General features: G+C 43.2%; 1 protein-coding gene across 1 annotated transcript in view; it reads right to left on the bottom strand.

Annotated features, from left to right (window-relative positions):
- The window catches only part of LOC132401348 (dynein axonemal heavy chain 8-like), an 895336-nt gene that overhangs the window by 537752 nt on the left and 335266 nt on the right, over positions 1-22318 (bottom strand). Inside the window, exon 29 of the mRNA XM_059983478.1 lies at positions 273-508. Coding sequence (XP_059839461.1) covers positions 273-508 — 236 coding nt within the window. The remainder of the gene's footprint in view (positions 1-272; positions 509-22318) is intronic.

Raw genomic sequence — 22318 nt, 5'->3', positions numbered from 1 at the left:
AGGTGTCAGAGGATGTGATAAAACTGCAACATTTAAGAGGCATTTAAAGGGAGGGGCTTAGATGGTTATCAGCCGAACATAAACTCTGCAATCAGCAGAGAGGTTGTTATGGTCAACATGGACCAGTTTCCACAAAGGGCCTATTTCCAGGCTGTATTACTCTACAATTCTATAAGTTTAAATTCAGGATTTTAAACACTACTAAACCATAAGAGTGAGTAATGACAGCAAAAGGTATGTAATATCATGTTCCAAAGCAGAAGAGCACAAACCTCAATGGGTCCCAGAGTCATATCCATCTGTATCTCATTTTCTCGTATTTCTGCTAAAGAATCCATGGCAAATCTAACATCATCCAGATCCTGAATAGGTCGTGCCAGATTCTTCATTTGTGTGCTAATAAATGATGATATTGCTGTCATTTTTTCCTTAAACTGTTCATTCAGGAAACGACTGAGTACAATTTTCCAACCTTTAGCTTCTACTGTAAGGGCAATTTTTATTGTTTCTGAAAGAGTTGAAGAAGGTTGTGAGTGTGGGTGTGGAGAAAACAGAAAACTTATAACTTAAATAGTTTAACTGTTTAAATAGATATTAAAAGTTTAATTATGCTATTTAAATATAAAAGCAACACATATTGTAGTTTAAAACTATATAAGCTCTTCTGCCAGTAATTACATAGGAATTACATTCTCCTGTTAAGTCCAACACATACCTGTAACAATACTTAGTCCAAACTTAAAATCCTACACCAGTTGGAGATTTGTATTCACTTCTGACAAAATGGGAAGAACACGAAAAAGAAGCAAAGATATTTGCGAGAATGTACTTGGCAGTTTTGTTCATAATCTTCAATTAAGTAATTGACAGCTTTTGCAAAGAGAAAATATTTCCAGTGATTAAACATCTGATTACTGGAGGGCATATGCTCATCATAAACGTATGAACAAGGAAATGTAGCAAACTGTTAGGAATTGGAAAGCAGTGCTCAAAAAGAATGATGTATGTGGAATTATTACTAGACTGATAAGGAAGTAGATAAATATGTAAAGTTGCAGACAAACTGGCAGTGCGGCTAAGTGGACTGTTCCTCAAAACATCACATGCATTAGTAGTGGGGTCAATGACTTCCTGAGCTGCAATCTTTGATTCTCCCAATGCAATAACAAGTATGAGATTTTGTGTTTTTCTTTTTTCATGATTAAATCTTATTCTAATTTTCAATACTAACCCAAGAAAAAAACACTTTAAAAAGTTTGTGACACTCACTTTTCGTTAGTCATAGAAAAGTACAAAGCAGAAACAGGCCCTTCAGCCCATCTAGTCCATGCCAAACCATTTAAACCGCCTACTCTCATTGACCTGCAGCAGGACCATTGCCCTACTTAGCTCTCCCATCCATGTACCTATCCAAAATTCTCGTAAACATTGTAAACAAGCTCATATGCACCACTTGCGTTGGCAGCTTGTTCCACATTCTGACGACTCTTTCAGTGAAGAAGTTCCTCCTCTTGTTCCCCTTATACATTTCACCCTTAAGCCATGGCCTCTAGGTATAGTCCTACCTAACCTCAATGGAAAAAGCCTTTTTGCATTTACCCTATCAATATTCCTCTTAATTTGTTGTAACTATCAATCTTCTACAAAAGAGCTTTGACCAGAGACAATCTGGATATCAACAGTTTTGAGAGGCAGGGACTTCAATCAGGTCCACTGCCTGCGTACAAAGGTAGCAGTGGGTCACTACAGCAAAAAAAAAATGTTTTTACCAGTGACCAATTAGTATTTGGTATTGATAAGCAAGAACAAATTAAAGGAGTGCAGGGGCAAGCACAGCGGCCATTGACTGAGTGGAGATGTGATCATGAGGCTTTAGCTCTTCCAGGCTTCTGTGAAGAGAGACTTAATTCAGAGAAAGCAAAGGAAAGAAAAGCTCAAGTTTAAATTTTTTCCTTCCCTTCTTTATATCTGCTCAGCTAGGACAATAAAGATACCAGGCAGGTTTGTTGAATGCTCCTCTTGCAGGATGTGACAACTACAACTGTGAGAAGTGTATCCAGCTGCTTCTAACAAACTGCAGTAAGGAGTTGAAGCTGGAACTGGATGAAATCCAGATCATTCCAGAGACTGAGGGGGTGATAGATAGGACATATAGAGAAGTAGTTACACCCAAGGTGAAGGACACAGGAAACTGGGTGACAGTCAGGAAGAAGAAAAGGAGTTAAAGAACCAGTGTAGAATACTCCTGTGGCCAGCCCCTCAACAACAGGTATATCATGTTGGATACCATTTGGGAGATAACCTAACATCACAGTGGTCGGGTCTCTGGCACCGAGTCTGCCTCTGACTCAGTAGGGAAGCGGGTAAGTGCAAGAAAGGCATGCTGTGGTGATAGGGGATTCATTAGTTGGGGGTAGTGACGGGAGGTTCTGTGGGTGAGAACGAGATTCCCAGATGATATGTTGCCATCTGGGTGCCAGGGCCTGGGATACCTCAGATCAAATCCTCAGCAATCTTAAGTGGGAGAATGAACAGCCAGAAGCGGTGGTCCATGTTCTGTAGGTACCAATGACATGGGTAAGATGAGTGATGAGGTTCTGCATAGGGAGTTAGGTGCTAAGTTAAAGGGCAGGCCCTCCAGGGTTGTGTTCTCAGGATTGCTATCCATACCATGTGCTATTAAGGCCAGAACTAGGAAGATTATACAGTTTAATGCATGACTAAGGAGTTGGTGTAGGAGGGAGGGAGATTTTTGGATCTCTTCCAGGGAAGGTGGGTCCTGTACAGAAGGAATGGTTTGCAGCTGAACTGGAGGGGACCAATATCCTAGTGGGAAGGTTTGTTAATGCTTTATGGTGGGGTTTAAACTGGAGTTGTAAGGGGTTGGGAACCAAAGTAGCAGAACAGTTCGTGGCGAGGTTATGGAGGCGGATGTTGGTAAGACCACAAACACAAAGTTAGGAATCAAATGGTTGAGCATGGCGCAACTAATGTTCTAAGTTTCATATATTTTAATGCAAGAAATATCATTGGAAAAGCTGAAAATAGTGTTGAAGTTGAGGTAGAAACAGAGTCAATGTGTAGTGAGGAGAGTCTGCTGAAAGGGCAAAATTGCAGTCAACAGGATGAGATACAATATAAAAGGCAGACAAAATCAAAAAGGGTGAATACAGGACTGAAGGTGTTTTATTTGAATGTGCACAGTATATGGAATAAGGTAGGTGAACTTGCTGCACAGTTGCAGACTGATAGGTATGACATTGTGGGCATCTCTGATTTATGGCTAAAATAATATTATAGCTGGGAGCTTAATGTCAAGGATACTCATTGTGCTGAAGGGACAGGCAGGAAGGCAGAGAGTTGTTCTTTTAGTAAAAAATGAAATCAAATTATTAGAAAGAGGTGCATGGGGTTGTAAGTTGTTGAATCAATGTGTATAAAGCAAAGGAACTGCAAAGGTAAAACGACCTTGATGGGATTAAGGATGTGGCCTACAAATTACAATGGGAACATGCCAAAAAGGCAATGTTACAATACTTATGGGGATATAGGGATTATCAGGATATGTTGGCTTTGACTTCTCTTGTTAGCCATGATTGTGTCATCTTTTCTTTAGAATACTTCTTCCTGTTTGGCAGGTATATATCTTGTGCCTTCCAAATTGCTTCCAGAAATTCCAGCCATTGCTGCTCTGACGTAATCTCTGCCAGTGTTCTTTTCCAATCAATTCTGCTCAAATCCTAACTCATGCCTTTGTAATTCCCTTAACCCCACCGTAATACTGATACATCTGACTTTAGCTCCTCCTCCTCAAACTTCAGGGTGAATTTGATCAATAATGATCACTTCCCCCAAGGGTTATTTTACCTTAAGTTCTGTAATCAATTCTGGTTCATTGTACAACATTCTATCCAGAATAGTTGATCCCCCAGTGGGCTCAACCACAAGCTGCTCTAAAAAGCCATCTCGTAGGAACTCTAGAAATTCTCCCTCCCTGGAATTTAGCACCAGTCTGATTTTCCCATCTACCTGAATACTGAATCCCCCGTGACTATTGTAACATTTCCTTTTTTGGCATGCTCCCGTTGTAATTTCTTTTTTTAAAAATTTTTATTAGTTTTTCAAAACATTTTACAAATTAAAAACCCCAAATCCCAATGAGGAACATTAAAACAGTGCAAAATTAAGCATACAATAACAATATACTACAAATGAAGAGAATTTAGCAAACAAAAAGCACCTGAATTAAAGACAAGTAAGCTTAGTGTCCTCCCCAAGCCCCACAACACAAGAAAAAACAACAGCAACTCCAGACCAACCACAACACAATATAGAGAGTATAAGTCAGGACAGCCTGTGGTGAACTATGTGCCTGTCGGGACACGCCCCTGCTGACTGCTCCTGTGGCTCCTCCCACAGGCCCCTGTATAAAGGAGATCTGCGGCCTGACGCTCGGCCTCAGTCTCCAAGACATTGTATGATAGACACTCACTCCTGGTTCCTTCTTCCAGTCAATAAAAGCCGATATCTTGCCTTACGTCTCAGTGTGAGTTATTGATGGTGCATCAATTTTATTGACTGGAAGTTTTAAAACATGGAACCCGCTTTGCGTCCGGACCGGTTGGATTTGGACCCTCAAGACCCTGACGCAGCTCTCACTTTCGAACACTGGACTGGATGCCTGTTTGACACGGGCAGCACTGGGAGTTTTATTCACCCGGACACAGTGCGACGCTGCGGACTCGTGACACGGCCGGTCAGTCGGAGGCTCCATTTGGCTTCTGGGTCGCAGTCCACAGACATCCGGGTGGGTTGTGAGCGACATTGGTGGTTCAAGGCACAGAATATCGGGACTTTGAGCTGCTGGTCATGCCTAATCTGTGCGCACCTGTGCTATTGGGGCTGGACTTCCAGAGCCATCTCGAAAGTGTGACTATGGTATATGACGGGCCCCTCCCACCACTCACTGTCCGGAATCCTCAGTTTTGTGGGACTTCTTCGCTACTGACCACACACACACACGGGCACACACATCCCATCCAGCACCAGGCCGACAGCTGCGCTACCGACACTTGCAGCCTCTCCACTCTCAAGGTCCCTCCCCCACTGCTGTTCGCCAACCTGACCCCCGACTGTAAACCTGTGGCAACCAAAAGCAGGAGGTACAGCGCGGGGGACAGGGCCTTCATTCAGTCGGAGGTGCAGCGGCTGCTCAGGGAGGGGATCATTGAGCCAAGCTCAAGCCCTTGGAGGGCCCAGGTAGTTGTTGTTCGGACTGGGCAGAAAGATAGGTAGGTGGTGGACTATAGTCAAACCATCGATAGGTTTACGCAGCTTGACGCATACCCCCTACCCCGCATCGCAGATATGGTCAACCAGATTGCTCAGTATAAGGTGTACTCGACAATAGATCTGAAATCCGCTTACCACCAGCTCCCCATCTGCCCCTACACCGCCTTCGAGGCGGGCGGCAGGCTCTATCACTTCCTGCGCGTCCCTTTCAGTGTCACGAATGGTGTCTCTGTCTTCCAGAGGGAAATGGACCGGATGGTGGACCAGTACCAACTGCAGGCCACATTTCCCTATCTGGATAACATCACCATCTGTGGTCACGACAGGCCAGATCACGACGCCAACCTCCAACGATTTCTCCAAGTGGCCGCAGCTCTGAACCTTACTTATAACAGGGACAAGTGTGTGTTTGGTACCACCCGCCTTGCTATACTTGGGTATGTCGTGGAAAACGGGGTTATTGGCCCTGATCCCGAACGTATGCGCCCCCTGTTAGAGCTCCCTCTTCCCACCACTCTCAAGGCCCTCAGACGGTGCCTGGGTTTTTTTCCTATTACGCCCAATGGGTCCCCCATTACGCAGACAAGGCTCACCCCCTGGTCAAGTCTACCTCGTTTCCCCTCTCTGCTGAGGCCTGCGCGGCCTTCAACTGCATTAAAGCGGACATTGCCAAAGCTACGATGCATGCAGTGGATGAGACCGCTCCCTTCCAAGTGGAGTGTGATGCCTCCGATTTCGCTCTGGCTGCTACCCTCAATCAGGAAGGCAGACCAGTAGCATTCTTTTCTCACACCATCCAAGGCTCCGAAATTCGGCACTCCACGGTGGAGAAAGAAGCCCAGGCCATAGTGGAGGCTGTTAGGCACTGGAGGCACTATCTTGCTGGCAAAAGGTTCACCGTGCTGACCGACCAGCGCTCGGTTGCGTTCCTGTTCAGCAACCAGCAGCGGGGCAAGATCAAAAATGATAAGATTTTGCGGTGGAGGATAGAACTCTCCACCTACACTTATGATATCCTGTACCGGCCTGGCAGACTCAATGAGCCCCCTGATGCCCTATCCCGGGGAACATGTGCTAGCACACAGCTTGACCAGCTGTACGCCCTTCATGCACAACTTTGCCATCCGGGGGTCACCCGCTTTTACCATTTTGTGAAAGCTCGGAACCTGCCATACTCCCTGGAGGACATCAGAACGATGACCAGGGACTGCCAAATTTGCGCCGAGTGCAAACCGCACTTCTACCGTCCTGACACGGCACAACTTGTCAAGGCCACCCGCCCTTTTGAACACCTGAGTGTTGACTTTAAGGGCCCCCTTCCCTCCACTGACCGCAATGTCTATTTTCTCAGTGTTATCGACGAGTTCTCACGGTTCCCCTTTGCCATCCCCTGCCCCGACACCACTGCCACGTCCGTCATAAAAGCCCTGCGCCAGCTCTTCACTCTGTTCGGGTATCCCTGCTATATCCACAGTGATAGAGGGTCCTCCTTTATGAGTGAGGAGCTGTGCCAGTACTTGCTAGCTAGGGGCATTGCTACCAGTCGGACCACGAGTTATAATCCCCGGGGTAATGGCCAGGTGGAGCGGGAGAATGCCACAGTGTGGAAGGCCACACTTTTAGCCCTTAAGTCAAAAGGGTTGCCGGTCTCTCGATGGCAGGAGGTCCTCCCTGAGGCATTGCACTCTATCCGCTCTCTGTTATGTATGTCCACCAATGCCACCCCTCACGAACGCCTATTCTCTTTTCCCAGGAAGTCTGTCACTGGGACCACCCTACCAGTTTGGCTGACGTCCCCGGGGCCAGTGCTGCTCCGGAAACATGTGAGGAGCAATAAATACTCCCCGCTGGTGGAGAGGGTACGAGGGTGCCCCAGTATGCTTACGTGGTCTTACCTGATGGGCGGGAGGACACGGTCTCCATCCGCGACCTGGCACCCGCAGGTGCAGCAGACCACTACCCTGAAGGCTCTCCAGTAACTATGAACCCTGCACCAGAGTTGACACCGTGCTCACCAGGCCCTACATAGACTCCTCACGACACTTGTATACCGAGCGTTTCGTACGCATTTATACCAGGCGCCTCGCACATGCATGAGGGATCACCGGCGCCTAGTGGGCAAGAACACGCGCAACCCCCGTCCCCTGTGCAATCACCGATGTTGCCGGCATCTATGTGGTCACAGCCAGTGCTACGTAGATCGCAGCGACAGATTCGACCACCTGATAGACTTGACTTGTAAGAAACTTCGCCACATGAGGACTTTTTCAAACGAAGGGGGGGGTGAATGTGGTGAACTATGTGCCTGTCGGGACACGCCCCTGCTGACTGCTCCTGTGGCTCCTCCCACAGGCCCCTGTATAAAGGAGATCTGTGGCCTGACGCTCGGCCTCAGTCTCCAAGACATTGTATGATAGACACTCACTCCTGGTTCCTTCTTCCAGTCAATAAAAGCCGATATCTCGCCTTACGTCTCAGTGTGAGTTATTGATGGTGCATCACAGCCAAACTCCCAGACTGTGAATACACTCAGCAACAGAGGGTAATAATGCCTTCTACCAGAAAAAAAAGGAGCTGAAAGCAAGGGACCGAAAAGAAAAAAAAACCCTAGTCAAGAGGAAGGTTATGAAAGTACTCGATAAAAGGTCCCCAGATCTTATGGAACTTTAGATCCGAATTGCGAACTGAATAATGAATTTTTTCGAGGTCCAAACAGGCCATGATGTCGTTAATCCATTGAGCATGAGTGGGCGGGGCAACATCTCTCCATCTGAGGAGGATCAAGTGTCTAGCCAGGAGAGAGGCAAAGGATAATATTTGGCATTTTGTCGGACCCAGACATAAATCTGTCTCGCCCCAAAAACCGAACAGAGCAATTAAGGGGTTTGGTTCTAGGTGCTGATTCAGAATACACGATAATGTAGTGAAGACATCTTTCCAGAATATCTCCAAGCTAGGACAGAACCAGTACATATGGATGAGAGAGGCCACGCCCCTCCTGCATTTATCACAGAGCAGACTAACGCTAGAGTGGAATCGAGATAGTTTAGATTTAGACAAATGGGCTCTATGAACAATCTTAAACTGTAAAAGGCAGTGGCGAGCACAAAGAGAAGTTGAGTTAACCGATTTGAGAACTGAATCCCAGCTCTCCTCAGATAAGGAGATATTTAAATCCTGCTCCCAGGCCATTTTGATTTTATCCATGGGGGCCCGTCGTAAGGCTGCTAGTTTATCTCGGATGATTGATATTAAGCCTTTACCTAGTGGATTCATGGAAAGAAATAGGTCCATAGCATTTTTTGCAGGCATTTCAGGAAAGTTAGGAATTAAAGGAGCAATAAAGTGTCGGATTTGGAGATATCTGAAAAAATGAGCATTGGGCAGATTGAACTTAACAGAGAGCTGCTGAAAAGAAGCGAAGTGATTATCAATGAAAAGATCTTCAAAATGTCTAATGCCCTTCCTATATCAAACCTGGAATGCTGAATCGTATGTAGTAGGTAAAAAAAAAAGGTGATTATGAGCAATAGGGCTGAAAACGGAAAACCCCTGGAAACCATAGCATTTCCTGATCTGAGCCCATATATGCAAAGTGTGTCTAACAAGAGGATTAGCTATTGATCTGGGCAGACTACTAGGGAGTGCAGAGCCAAGAAGTGCAGAGATAGATAATTCTTTAGTGGAGCTCAGCTCCATCGCCACCCAGTTAGGGCACTCGGGTTGGCCATGGAAGAAAGACCAGAAGGTCCGTTGTAATTTCTAACATCACAGCTGACTAAGTAATTTCTTCAGCTTAGTCTACTCTCTACTTGCTCTACTTGCTCTACTCTCTCTATACCCATGACAGTGTATAAATGCCATCTATACATTGGCTGATGTTACAATCATTATTGGTAGAATCTCAGATGGAGATGAGAGGACGTACAGGAGTGAAGTATACCACCTAATGAAGTGGTGTTGCAGCAACAACCTTGCACTCAATGTCAGTATGATAAAAGAGCTGATTGTGGACTTCAAGGAAGGGCAAGATGAAGGAACACATACCAATCCTCACAGAGGGATCAGAAGTGGAGAGAGTGAGCAGCTTCAAGTTCCTGGGTGTCAAGATCTCTGAGGACCGCACCCAGTCCCAAAATATCAATGTAGTTACAAGACAGTCTATACTTCATTAGGAATGGGAAGAGATTTGGTATTGTGGTAAACTATGTATACCTGTCTGGACATGCCCCTTTGCTGACTGCTCCTGTGGCTCCTCCCACAGACCCCTGTATAAAGGCGATTGGGGCACTGCTCCTCCCTCAGTCTCTGAGATGTCATGCTCCCTTTTGCTGTTAATAAAAGCCTATCATTCACTTCCAGTCTCCAAGAGTTATTGATGGTGCATCAGGTATGTCAACAAAAACACTCAACAACTTCTATAGATGTACTCTGGGGAGCACTCTGACAGGCTGTATCACTGTCTGGTATGGGGGAGGGCTACTGCACAGGACTGAAAGAAGCTGCAGAGGGTTGTAAATTTAGTCGGCTCCATCTTAGGTACTAACCTACAAAGTACCCAGGACATCTTCAAGAAACAGAGTCTCAGAAAGGCAGCATCCATTATTAAGGACCCCTGCACCCAGGGAATGCCCTTTTCTCCCTGTTACCATCAGGTAGGAGGTGTAGAAGCCTGAAGGCACACACTCAGTGATTCAGGAACAGCTTTTACCCCTCTGCCATCCAATTTCTAAATGGACATTGATCCCATGAACACTAACTCATTTCAACATATTATTTCTGTTTTTGCATGATTTATCTATTCATTATACATATACTGCAATTGATTTACTTATTTATTATTTTTTCCCTTTTCTATATTATGTATAGCATTGAATTGCTGCTGCTAAGTTAACAAATTTCACGACACAGGCCGGTGATAATGAACCTGATTCTGATTCAGATTCAGTTTTAACTGCCTTCACACTGAATTGCAGAGAGAAATTACACAAAATTAGAGGAAGACTATCCTTAGACATGCATTAAACTGTATAGTCTTCCTATTTATGGCTTCACTAGCACATGGCATGCATAGCATTCCTGAGGTTATAACCCTGGAGGTCCTGCCCATTAACTTAACACCTAACTCCCTGAACTTACTTTACAGAACTTCATTTTTCCTACCCATGTCATTGGTATCTATATGGACCATAACCTCTGGCTGTTCACCTTCTTACTAAAGAACGCTGAGGATTTGATCCGAGATGTCCCGTACCTTGCTACCCAGGAGACAACATACGATCCAGGAATCTCATTCTCATCCACAGAACCTTCTTTCTGTTCCCTTAACACCGTGCCTCAGCTCTTCTTCCCCTCTTCCCTTGAGTCATAGAGCTAGACTAAGTGCCAGAGACTTGACCACTATGACTTTGCTAGGTTATTCCACCCCAACTCTCAGAAGATTCCAAATTGGTATACCTGTTGTTGATAGGGATGGCCTCAGATGTTCTGCACTTGGCTGTTTAACCCTTTAACCCTTCCTGACCATCACTCAGTTTCCTGTGTCATGCACCTTGGGTGTAACCACCTCTCTATGTCCTATCACCTCCTCAGTCTCTCAAGTGATCTGAAGTTCATCCAGTTCCAACTCCAACTCCTTAATTCAGATTGTTAGAAGCTGCTGTATGCACTTCTTTCAGTTGTAGTCATCTAGGACACTGGAGGTCTTTCTGTCTTCCCACATCCTGCAAGAGGAGCACGCCACTATCTGGCCTGGCATCTCTACTGTTCCTAAATGAGCAACTATAAAGGAGGAAAAACAAACTGTGTGGAGAAAAAAAAACTACCTATAGCTTTTTGGCCTTGTCTCACAGAAGCCCCAAGGAACTAAAGCCTTAAAAATCCCACCCTAAAACTCTGGCTGGTCCAACAATGGCCACTCTTCTTGACCCTGTCTTAATTTAATTCATTCTTGTTAATGAATCCTAAATGCTAATTGGCCACCATTAAAAGCACTAAACTGCAATGAAGTGCTGCCTTTTCTACTCAATCAGTGGACCTAAGTGAGCTACATCTTCTTAGGCTTCCAATCTCTGAATTGGCTATTGCTTTTAGCACCGAACTACCACAAGTCTCTGCCTTTTCTACTGGCACAGCTGACTAGGCAACTTCTAGGTACATAATGGCAAATCCAATTGCAGAAATATGTCACAGAAAATTAGAGGGGAAAAATCTAAGGCTATATCGGACTCCTTCATGGTACAGGCAGAGGATCCAAACAAAACTCACAGGCCAAGTCAAAATCCAAAAAAAAACATTAAGTAGAGTTCCAGAAACTATAGATTCCTACAGAGGCAAGGATTCACTTACAAAAGATAATTCCAAGACTGAGCAAAGAAACAGGGACAAGGAACTTATATAGGGCTGCAAACAAGGCACAGATGATAACCACAAACTAATAATTAGCCTAAAATACAGGTAAGCAGTTTGGGGTTGGCCTTGTCATTTCTGCCTCCCTCTGGGAGCCAGTTCAAGGTCTGACATCTACTCAGTCGGTGAACCTGAGTGAGCTACACCTTCTCAGGCTTCCAATCTTTGAACTGGTCACTGCTCAAAGCACGAAATTGCTGTGAGTTGTTTGCCTATTACTCCCACATTCCATGATGACCAATATCTAGGAACTATGAAATCTAAAGTAGCTTTATTTTTTATGTGTAATGAACGTAGTACAACCCAAGGGCAGGACTATTTTCATTAGATGAAGAATACTGAATTGGCAGATCATATCATTTTTTGATCCATTGAAAGAATCCTGGTGTCATTCACTGGAGAAAACATATTTCCACCTCCTCTGAGTAGGTAGTGATAAACCCATTCTTAGACCACAGCTTTTTTTTTTCTGGTGATTGGACACCCAATCTGCTGTTGGATATGGGTATCAACAAAATGGAGATATATTCCCAAGTTAAGATGATAAAATTATATAGAATGAAAAGTTAGCCCACTATATCCATACTCACCAGATTAGCACCCTACTGTAGTAATCATTCTAGACCCTTTCCTACAATGCACTCCAGGTACTCACCATTTTCTGGGTTAAAAGATCCCCTTCAGATCCCCTTTTATCCTTATTGCATATCCTAATTATATGTGCTCAAGTTTTATTAACGTCTAACAAGGGGAAAAATTGTTCATGCAGTTTACCCATCTATACCTCTCAGAATTTCATATACTTCAATTATTTACCCTTCTAAACTCCTCTTCTATAGAGAAAATGTCTAGCCTATCCAGTCTCTCCTCAAAGGCGGAGGTTTTCTCATAACTTTCTCCTTGATAGTAGAGATCACATAATTGCTGTAGAATAGCTTCTCATGAATAATAAGAGCAAATTATGGAAGCATTAAATATCTGTAAATGGGGTACAAATCAAACAGAATGTTTTGTCAGCAGAATGTTAAGCCATTCAACCCGAACAGCTAGTTCTCTTCCTTCTCCATCTCCCCCCACCCACCCACATGACCTGCAATAACTTGACCATGTGTGATCCACAGATCCACTCTTCTTGTTCTGAATCCATTCAAGCTTATTCAAAACATATTGGCCAAGCTTGGTATAAGAAATGGGAACATAATTAGGCCATAGGCCATGCAGCCCATCAAGTCATTCATTCATGGCTGATTTATTATTACTCTCAACCTCACTCTACTGCCTTCTCTCCATAATTGGTGATGCCCTTACTAATCAAGAACCGATCAACCTCTGCATTAAATACACTTAATAGCTTGGCTCCTATAGCTGCCTGTTGAAATAAATTCCACAGATCACCAAATTTTGGCTAAAGTACCTATCTCTGTTCGAAAGGGATGCCATTTTACTCTGAGGTTGTGCCCTCTGATCCTAGACTTCAGCATTATAGAAACATCCTCTTCAAGTCCACTCTATCTAGGCCTTTTAATATTAGATAGGTTTCAATAAAATCCCCCCTCGTTCTTCTAACTTCCAGTGAGTAAGGTGCAGAGCAATCAAATATTTTCATACACTAACCCTTTCATTACTAGGATCATTCCTGTGAACTTCCTCTGGATCCTCTTCAATGTTAGCACATCCTTTCTTAGATAAGGGGCCCAAAATTTCTCATAATCTCCTATAGTAAATATTCTTTATTTTATGTCTATATTTTAGGGTTCCAGTATTTGCAGTTTTTAAAAAAAAATCATTTACTGTAACATTCTGACTAATTACATCTTCCAGTCATTCACATGCTCAATATTCCAAGACTGACCAAAGCTTTATAAAGCCTCAGCATTACATCCTTGCTTTTATATTCTAGTCTTCTCAAAGTGAATACTAACATTGCATTTTCCTTCCTTATGTTGCAACTGACTCAACCTGCAAGTTAACCTTTAGGCAATTCTTCATGAGGACTCCCAAGACCCTTTTCTCCTTTGATGTTTGAAGTATCTCCCCATTTAGAAAATAGACTACACCTTTATTCCTTCTACCAAAGTGCATGATCATACACCTCCCTACACTCAATCTCCGAATCTGTCTAAGTCTTTCTGCAGGCTTCCTGCACCCTCAACACTACCCATCCCTTCACCTATCTGCAAACTTGGCCACAAAGCCATCAATTCTGTCATCCAAATTACTGACATACAACATGAAAAAAATGATCCCAACACCAACCCCTATGGAGCATCACTCGTCACCAACAGCCGAATGGAAAAGGCTCCCTTTACTCCCACTCTTTGCTTCCCGCCAATCAGCTAATCTTGGATTTGTGTTACTTGGATTTCCAGCGTCTGCAGATTTTCTTGTGTTTGTGATTAGATTACTACACTGCAAAATCTCTTCCAGGAATGCCTACCCTGAAGAAGTTTCAATCTTCCCTTTGACAGGAGTTAAGTGAAACCCTCTCTCACTGCTTCCCCTCTGTGATTTCTGCAACTCGCTTCTGTCAGAAAAAGCGTGATCTCCCAGTGGTCACCCTTTTTAATTCCACTTCCCATACCCATTCTGAAATGTCTATCCATGGCTGTCATGATGATGCCGCTTAGGTCGGAGGAACAACACCTTATATTCCATCTGGGTAGCATCCAACCTGATGGCATGGACATCAATTTATCGAACTTTCAGTAATGCCCCCCTGCCCACTTCCTTCACCATTCCCCATTCCCTTTTCCCTCTCTCATCTTATCTCCTTGCCCTCCCAGTGCCTCCCTCTGGTGCTCCTCCCCACCTTTCTTTCTTCCATGGCCTTCTGTCCTCTTCTATCAGACTCCCTCTTCTTCAGCTTTGTACCTTTTTCACCAATCAATCACCCAGCTCTTTACTTCATCCCTTCCCCTTCAGGTTTCACCTATCACCTTGCGTTTTTTCTCCCCTCCCCCCACTTTTAAATCTACTCCTCAGTTTTTTTTCTCCAGTCCTGCTGAAGGGTCTTGGCCTGAAACGCCAACTGTACTCTTTTCCATAGATGCTTTCTGCCCTGCTGAGTTCCTCCAGCACTTTGTGTGTGTGTTGCTTGGATTTCCAGCATCTGCAGATTTTCTTTTGTTTGTCAGCCATTCTTCTATCCATGCTAGTTGCTTTTCTGTAATATGGGCTCTTATCTTATTAAACAGCTTCATGCGTGCCACCTTGTCAAAGGCTTGCTGAAAATCCAAGTAAACAACATCCACTGACTCTCATTTGCTGATCCTATAAGTTGTTTCCTCAAAGAATTCCAACAGATCTGTCAGGCAAGATTTCCCCTTAAGGAAACCATGCTGAATTTGACATATTTTATCACATGCCTCCAAGTATCTAGAAACCTCACCCATGATAATGGACTCCTACATCTTCCCAGCCACTGAAGTCAGACTTATTGGCCTATAATTTCCTGCCTTTTACCTTCCTCCCTTCTGAAAGAGTGGAATGATACTTGTAATTTCCATTCCTCCAGAACCGTTACAGAATATAGCGATGCTTGAAAGATTACTACTGATATCTCCACAATCCCTTTATCTACCTCTTTTAGAATCCTGAGTTATAGTCCATCTGGTCCATGTGACTTATCCACCTTCAGACCTTTCAGCTTCCCAAGCATCTTCCCTTTAGTAACAATAACTACACTCAATTCTGCCCCCTGAAATTCTTGAATATCCTACATAATGCTGGTATATTCCATAGTGAAGATTGATACAAAATATTTTCCAGTAGTCTGATTCTCTCTCTCTCTCTCTCTCTACATATATATATATAAAATTTAGTATCTTCTTTTATATTATTGGCAAGCTTACCTTCATATATCATCTTTTCTCTCCTTGTTTTTATTTTTATTTGCCTTCTGTTGGTTTATAAAAGCTTCCCAACCCTCTAGCTTCAAATTAGTTTTTGTTATACTGTATGCCCTCCTTTCCACTTTTTGTAGTGGTAGTTAATAGCCTTTTTCCTATGCCACTCAGTAAGCCACTCCCACATGCGAGGGATTTATATACTGTACAAGCAAGGTTATCAATAAAGTTCAGTTGAGTATCTGGTGTCCTGGTGTACTCTGCACTATAGTAATGAGTACAACTGGTGTCCAAGTGGTTGATTTTTGATGAATTGGTGCTACAGGCCAAGTGAGACTCCCAACAAGAAAGAACTTACAGTAAAACTGTTTTTGTTTGCAAATATCTATGAAAAATATCCAGTGACTTATCAACTAAACTGCCTATGCTAATTTGCTAACTGTATGCATCATGAGGCACAAGCTGAAAAAGGGCCAGGGTTGCTAGGTAATACCTTCAAGCTACATTCAACTGTGGATACATTGTAATAATCTGCGGGCCACTAGCCTGGGGAAATGTACAGAGACTCAGACACAGCAGAGAAGTCAGTCAAACTCTCAGGGAGAGAAAGGAAATAAATAAACAGGAAGATTCTGCAAATACCTACAGTATCTACATCTATTTACCTAATAAAGCCCCCAAAGACATTTGATTTCTCTTAACCAGGAGACTTTGAGAGATGGCTCAGATGCCTTGAGAGAATTAGGGCTTCAAGCAATCTTATTCAGGCTTCAGAAGAGCATCAAGTAAGCACACTGATATACTGCATGGGTGACAAAGCAGATGACATCTTAGATGGATTAGGGCTGACAGTTGCTCAGAAAAAGGAGTACAAAATAGTGCAAGACAAATTCAAAGAACATTTCACAGGAAAGCAAAATGTGATATATGAGAGGGCTAAGTTCAACTCCAGTAAACAGGAGCCAGATGAACGTGTAAATGACATCAGCACAGCATTATATGCTCTGACAGACAACCATACATATGGAATTCTGAGAGATGAGCTCATTAAAGACAGGATTGTTGACAGGCTACTTGTCAGAGAGACTTCAGTTGCAAGAAAATTTCATACTAAAGAAGGCTATTACTATGGTCAGGCGAAGTGAGAATGTTTATCAGCAACAGGCAGAACTCAGGCACGAAAACACATTGAGGTAAAGCTTGAAGCTATACCAAAATATGGGTACAAACAAGGTGCAGTTAGAAAGACCACAGAAAGAGGTGGCAGTAGAGCTCAGCTCAAACAAAACAATAAGGCAAAACAATGAACTGGTAAAATGTCCAATTGCAGGATATGTTCAAGTCTCCATTCCACGTCAAAGAGCTCTGTCCAGAAAAAGAAATGAAATGCTACCAATGCATTGGAGTTGGCCATAATAAAAGCCAATGTCACTCAAAAACGTTTCTTCAGGAGGTCAAAGAAGACCATGATTCAGACGAAGAAAGAGCTTTTCTTGGGGCTCTAAGCTCACTAAGCTGGTATACTACAGTTCAATCGCAAAATGAGTTAGTGACATTCAAAATGGACACTGGAGCAGATGTCACAGCCGTCCCCAAATTTATGTTCACAAAATTTGAAGAATTTAGGTTGAAGAATTTTTGGTGAAGAAAACAGGCATTATGTTAAACCCAACAAAGGAAGTGCTCATGAGGCTAGGGAAACATAAGCTCAGTGTGAAAGGAATGTATTACTACTTCCATCCAGAAAAATGAGGAACAGTTAAAAGCAGATGCCTATGTTGTTCAGAATCTCTTCTCAGCACTACTGGGACAATACACCATCACAAAGCAGATCTTCATTGCAAGGATGAAATTACTGAACTGTGTTCAGTAGCAGGAGAAGTACCCAGAGTTTTTCACAGGCCTGGAGTACTTTAAGAAGAGTACTTTATCTAACTGAGGCCAGGAGTGATACCCTACTCTCTGACCACAGCAAAGCATACACCAGTTCCATTGAAGAACAAAGTCAAAGCTGAACTTGAGAGAATAAAGGTGTTTGACATCGTAACTAGAGTGAATGGACCTACTGATTGGTGTGGGGGCATTGTTCCTGTTCCCAAGCCAAATGGTACAGTGAGGATCACTGTTGATCTAACAAAATTGAATAATGCAATGAGGCAGGAGAAGTTTATTCTGCACTCTATTGAGCACATATTGGGTATGTTGGGTGGAGCAAAGTTCTTCACTACACTAGATGCAAACTCAGGATTCTGGCAGATCTATTTAGCTCCTGAGTCACAGAAGCTCATAACTTTATCATACCATATGGATGTTATGCCTTCAAGAGACTCCCTTTTGGCATCTCATCAACTGCTGAACTTCTTTAGATGAGGATGAACCAAATTTTGGAGGGACTGGAAGGAATAGCCTGCCACATGGATAATATACTCATCTTCAGGGGCTCAAGTGAGGAACATGACAAGGGAGTGGAAACTGCCTTGGAGAAACTGAAGCAGGCTAGAATCACCCTGAAGAAAAACAAATGCAAATCTGCAAAGTTGGAGGTGGATTTTTGGGCCACAAACTGTCCACAGAGGGAGTGCAACCAGATTCATACAAACTGGCAGGAGTTCAGAACATGGAATAACTTATGAATGTATCAGAGATCTGCAGTTTCCTTGGCCTGCTGGGAAAGCTCATTCCAGATTTGGCAGAGAAAATGTGACCTCCTCTCTCAGAGAAATGTTTGGACCTGGGGCACACCATAGGAGAAGTCATTTTCATCACTTATAGCAGCCTTACCTGTCTGCCAACATCAACATTTTCTGATCTGAACAAAGCAACCAAGGTCTCAGTAGATGCCTCTTCTTTTGACCTAGGAGAAGTGCTCATGCAATACTTTGATGGTGTATAGAAGCCAGTGGCATGTGCTTCAAGAGCTCTGACTCCTATTGAACAGTGTTATGCCCAAATTAAAAAGGAGATACGTACTTCCATGCCAACACACCAGTCAGTAGGTCCATTCACATTAGTTATGATGTCAAACACCTCCGTTCTCTCAAGTTCAGCTTTGACTTTGTTCTGCATAGGTACGTTCCAATGAGACAGAAAGGATGGTAAGGTACAGGAACTGTGGTGTATAAAGGCTGTTGAAAATCTAGTCAACAAGAAAAGAAAAGCTTACAAAAGATTCAAAAAACTAGGTAATGATAGAGATCTAGAAGAATATAAGGCTCACAGGAAGAAGCTTAAGAATGAAATCAGGAGAGCCAGAAGGGATCATGAGAAGGCTTTGGTAAACAGGATTAAGGAAAACCCCAAGGCAATCCACAAGTATGTGAAGAGTAAGAGGACAAGACATGAGAGAATAGGACCAATCAAGTGTGACAGTGGAAAAGTGTGTATGGAACCGCAGGAGGTAGCAGAGATACTTAAAGAATACTTTGCTTCAGTCTTCACTATGAAAAAGGATCTTGGCGATTGTAGGGATGACTTACAGTGGACTGAAAAGCTTGAGCATACAAACATTAAGAAGGAGAATGTGTTGGAGCTTTTGGAAAACATTAAATTGGATTTCCGGGACCAGATGAGATGTACCCCAGGCTACTGTGGAAGGCAAGGGAGGAGATTGCTGAGTTCCTGGCAATGATTTTTGTATCATCAATGGGGACGAGAGAGGTTCCAGAGGATTGGAGGGTTGCAGATGTTGTTCCCTTATTCAAGGAAGGGAGTAGAGGTAGCCCAGGAAATTATAGATCAGTGAGTCTTACTTCGGTGGTTGGTAAGTTGATGGAAAAGATCATGAGAAGCAGGATTTATGAACATTTGGAGAGGCATAATATGATTAGGAATAGCCAGCATGGCTTCGTTAAAGGTAGGTCATGCCTTACGAGTCTGATCGAATTTTTTCAGGACGTGATTAAACATATTGATGAAGATAGAGCGGTAGACTTAGTGTATATGGATTTCAGCATGGCATTTGACAAGGTACGCCATGCAAGGCTTATTGAGAAAGCAAGGAGGCAAGTGATCCAAAGGGACCTTGCTTTGTGGATCCAGAATTGACTTGCTCACAGAACGCAAAGAGTGGTCGTAGACGGGTCATATTCTGCATGGAGGTCAGTGACCAGTGGTGTGCCTCAGGGATCTGTTCTGGGACTCCTTCTCTTCGTGATTTTTATAAATGACCTGGATGAAGAAGCGGAGGGATGGGTTAGTAAATTTGCCGATGACAGGTTGGTGGTGTAGTGGCTAGTGTGGAGGGCTGTCAGATGTTACAGCGGGACATCAATAGGATTTAGAACTGGGCTAAGAAGTGGCAGGTGGAATTCAACCCAGATAAGTGTGAGGTGGTTCATTTTGTTAGGTCAAATATGATGGCAGAGTATAGTATTAATAGTAAGACTCTTGGTAGTGTGAAGGATCAGAGGGATCTTGGGGTCTGAGTGCATAGGACACTCAAGGCTGCTGTGCAGGTTGACTCTGTGGTTAAGAAGGCATACAGTGCATTGGACTTCATCAACCATGGGATTAAGTTTAGGAACTGAGAGGTAATGCTCTTACTATATAGGACCCTGGTCAGACCCTATTTGGAGTTCTGTGCTCAGTTCTGGTCACCTCACTACAGGAAGGATGTGGAAACTATGAAGAGAGTGCAGAGGAGATTTACAAGGTTGTTGCCTGGATTGGAAAACATGTCTTATGAGAACAGGTTGAGTGAACTCTGCCTTTTCCCCTTGGAGTGGCAGAGGATGAGAGATGATCTGTTAGAGGTGTATAAGATGATGAGAGACATTGATTGTGTGGATAGTCAGAGGCTTTTTTCCCAGGGCTGAAATGGCCAACACAAGAGGGCACAGTTTTAAGGTGCTTGGAAGTAGGTACAGAGGAGATGTCAGGGGTAAGTTTTCTAATGCAGAGAGTGGTGAGTGTGTGGAATGGGCTGCCAGTGATAGTGGTGGAGGTGGCTATGATAGGGTCTTTTAAGAGACGCCTGGATAGGTACATGGAGCTTAGAAAAATAGAGGGCTAAGGGTAACCCTAAGTAATTTCTAAGGTAAGGTTATGTTCTGCACAGCTTTGTGGACTGAAGGGCCTGTATTGGGCTGTAGGTTTTCTATATTCTATGTTTTATAATAGGGCCAGTAAGTAGAGCACCACTGTAGCATAGCAGTTAGTGCAAAACTATAAACTACTCATGACATTCCAGAGTTTGGACTTCAATGCTGGCACGAACTGTAAAGAGTTTTTATGTTCTCCCCCATAACTTTATTGGTTTCTTCCAGGTGCTCTGGCTTCTTCACATTACAGTTAGTAGGTTAATTAGTCTTTGTAAATTGTCCTGTGATTAAGCTAGTGTTAAATAGGTGGGTTACTGTGTGGTGCAGCTTGTTGCACTGGATGGGCCTATTACACACTATCTCTAAATAAGTAAAGAGATAAATAGACAAACAAACATTATACTGTCTTACATAAACACACACATTGCACTTGATGTCAATCTGTCAATCATCAAGCCATGCCACTCAGGGACTTGTACTAATATTATTCTGTGACTGTATGCGTTACATCATAACTATACAGTATGTGCTGTGTGTGATTATATACCCTGTGTTTTGCACTTTAGCCCTAGAAGAATGATATTTCGATTAGCTGTGTACATGCGTATAGTTGAATGACAATAAACTTGAACTAGATCTATAATTCAAAAACTTCTAAATGTTACACTGCTGCAGACAATAGGTATGTGTGCCATTTACCATAGAACCTTAGAACATTACAGCACAGAAACAGGCCTTTTGCCCTTCTTGGCTGTGCTGAACCATTTTTCTGCCTAGTCCCACTGACCTGCACCTGGACCACATCCCTCCATACATCTCTCATCCATGTACCTATACAAATTTTTCTTAAATGTTAAAAGTGAGCCTGCATTTACCACTTCATCTGGCAGCTCATTCCACACTCCCTCCACTTTGTGTGAAGCCCCCCCCCCATGTTCCCTTTAAACTTTTCACCCTTCACCCTTAACCCATGTCCTCTGTTGTTTTTTTTTCTCCCCTAGCCTCAGTGGAAAAAACCTGCTTGCATTCACTCTATCTATACCCATCATAATATTATATACCTCCATCAAATCTCCCCTCATTCTTCTACGCTCCAGGGAATAAAGTCCTAACCTATTCAACTTTTCTCTGTAACTCAGTTCCTCAAGTCCTGGCAACATCCTTGTAAACCTTCTCTGCATTCTTTCAACCTTATTAATATCCTTCCTGTAATTTGGTGACCAAAACTGCACACAATACTCTAAATTCAGTCTCACCAATACCTTATACAACCTCACCATAATATTCCAACTCTTATACTCAGTACTTTGATTTATAAAGGCCAATGTACATGAGTAAAACTGCTGGTGTCTCTAGAGGCTGGCTGCCAAGTGCTTGAGATTAACTGCACTTGACTAAAGTGGCAGATGTAGCATATTAGTGTGATAGAAATCACTTTCAAGCATGGCATTGGAAAAATAAATAGATAGATACTTTATTGATCCCAATGGAAATTCCAGTATCACAGTAGCATTACAGATGCACAGATATATGAATATTAGCGGAGCAGGAAGAAAGAATAAAAAGTAAGTTACTTCAAACATTCTAACAGGAAGGGGTCACCACTTCCCCAGCTATAGGTTGACTCATTATAGAGCCTAATGGCCGAGGTAAGAATGACCTCATATATCACTCTTTTGGGCAGCACAGTTAACCTAAAAGTGCTCCTCTATTCAGCCAAGGTGACATGCAGAG

This window comes from Hypanus sabinus, chromosome 10 (genome assembly GCF_030144855.1).
Source record: "Hypanus sabinus isolate sHypSab1 chromosome 10, sHypSab1.hap1, whole genome shotgun sequence".
Classification (NCBI taxonomy): Eukaryota; Metazoa; Chordata; class Chondrichthyes; order Myliobatiformes; family Dasyatidae; genus Hypanus; species Hypanus sabinus.
This window is presented reverse-complemented; position numbering and strand designations above follow the sequence as displayed.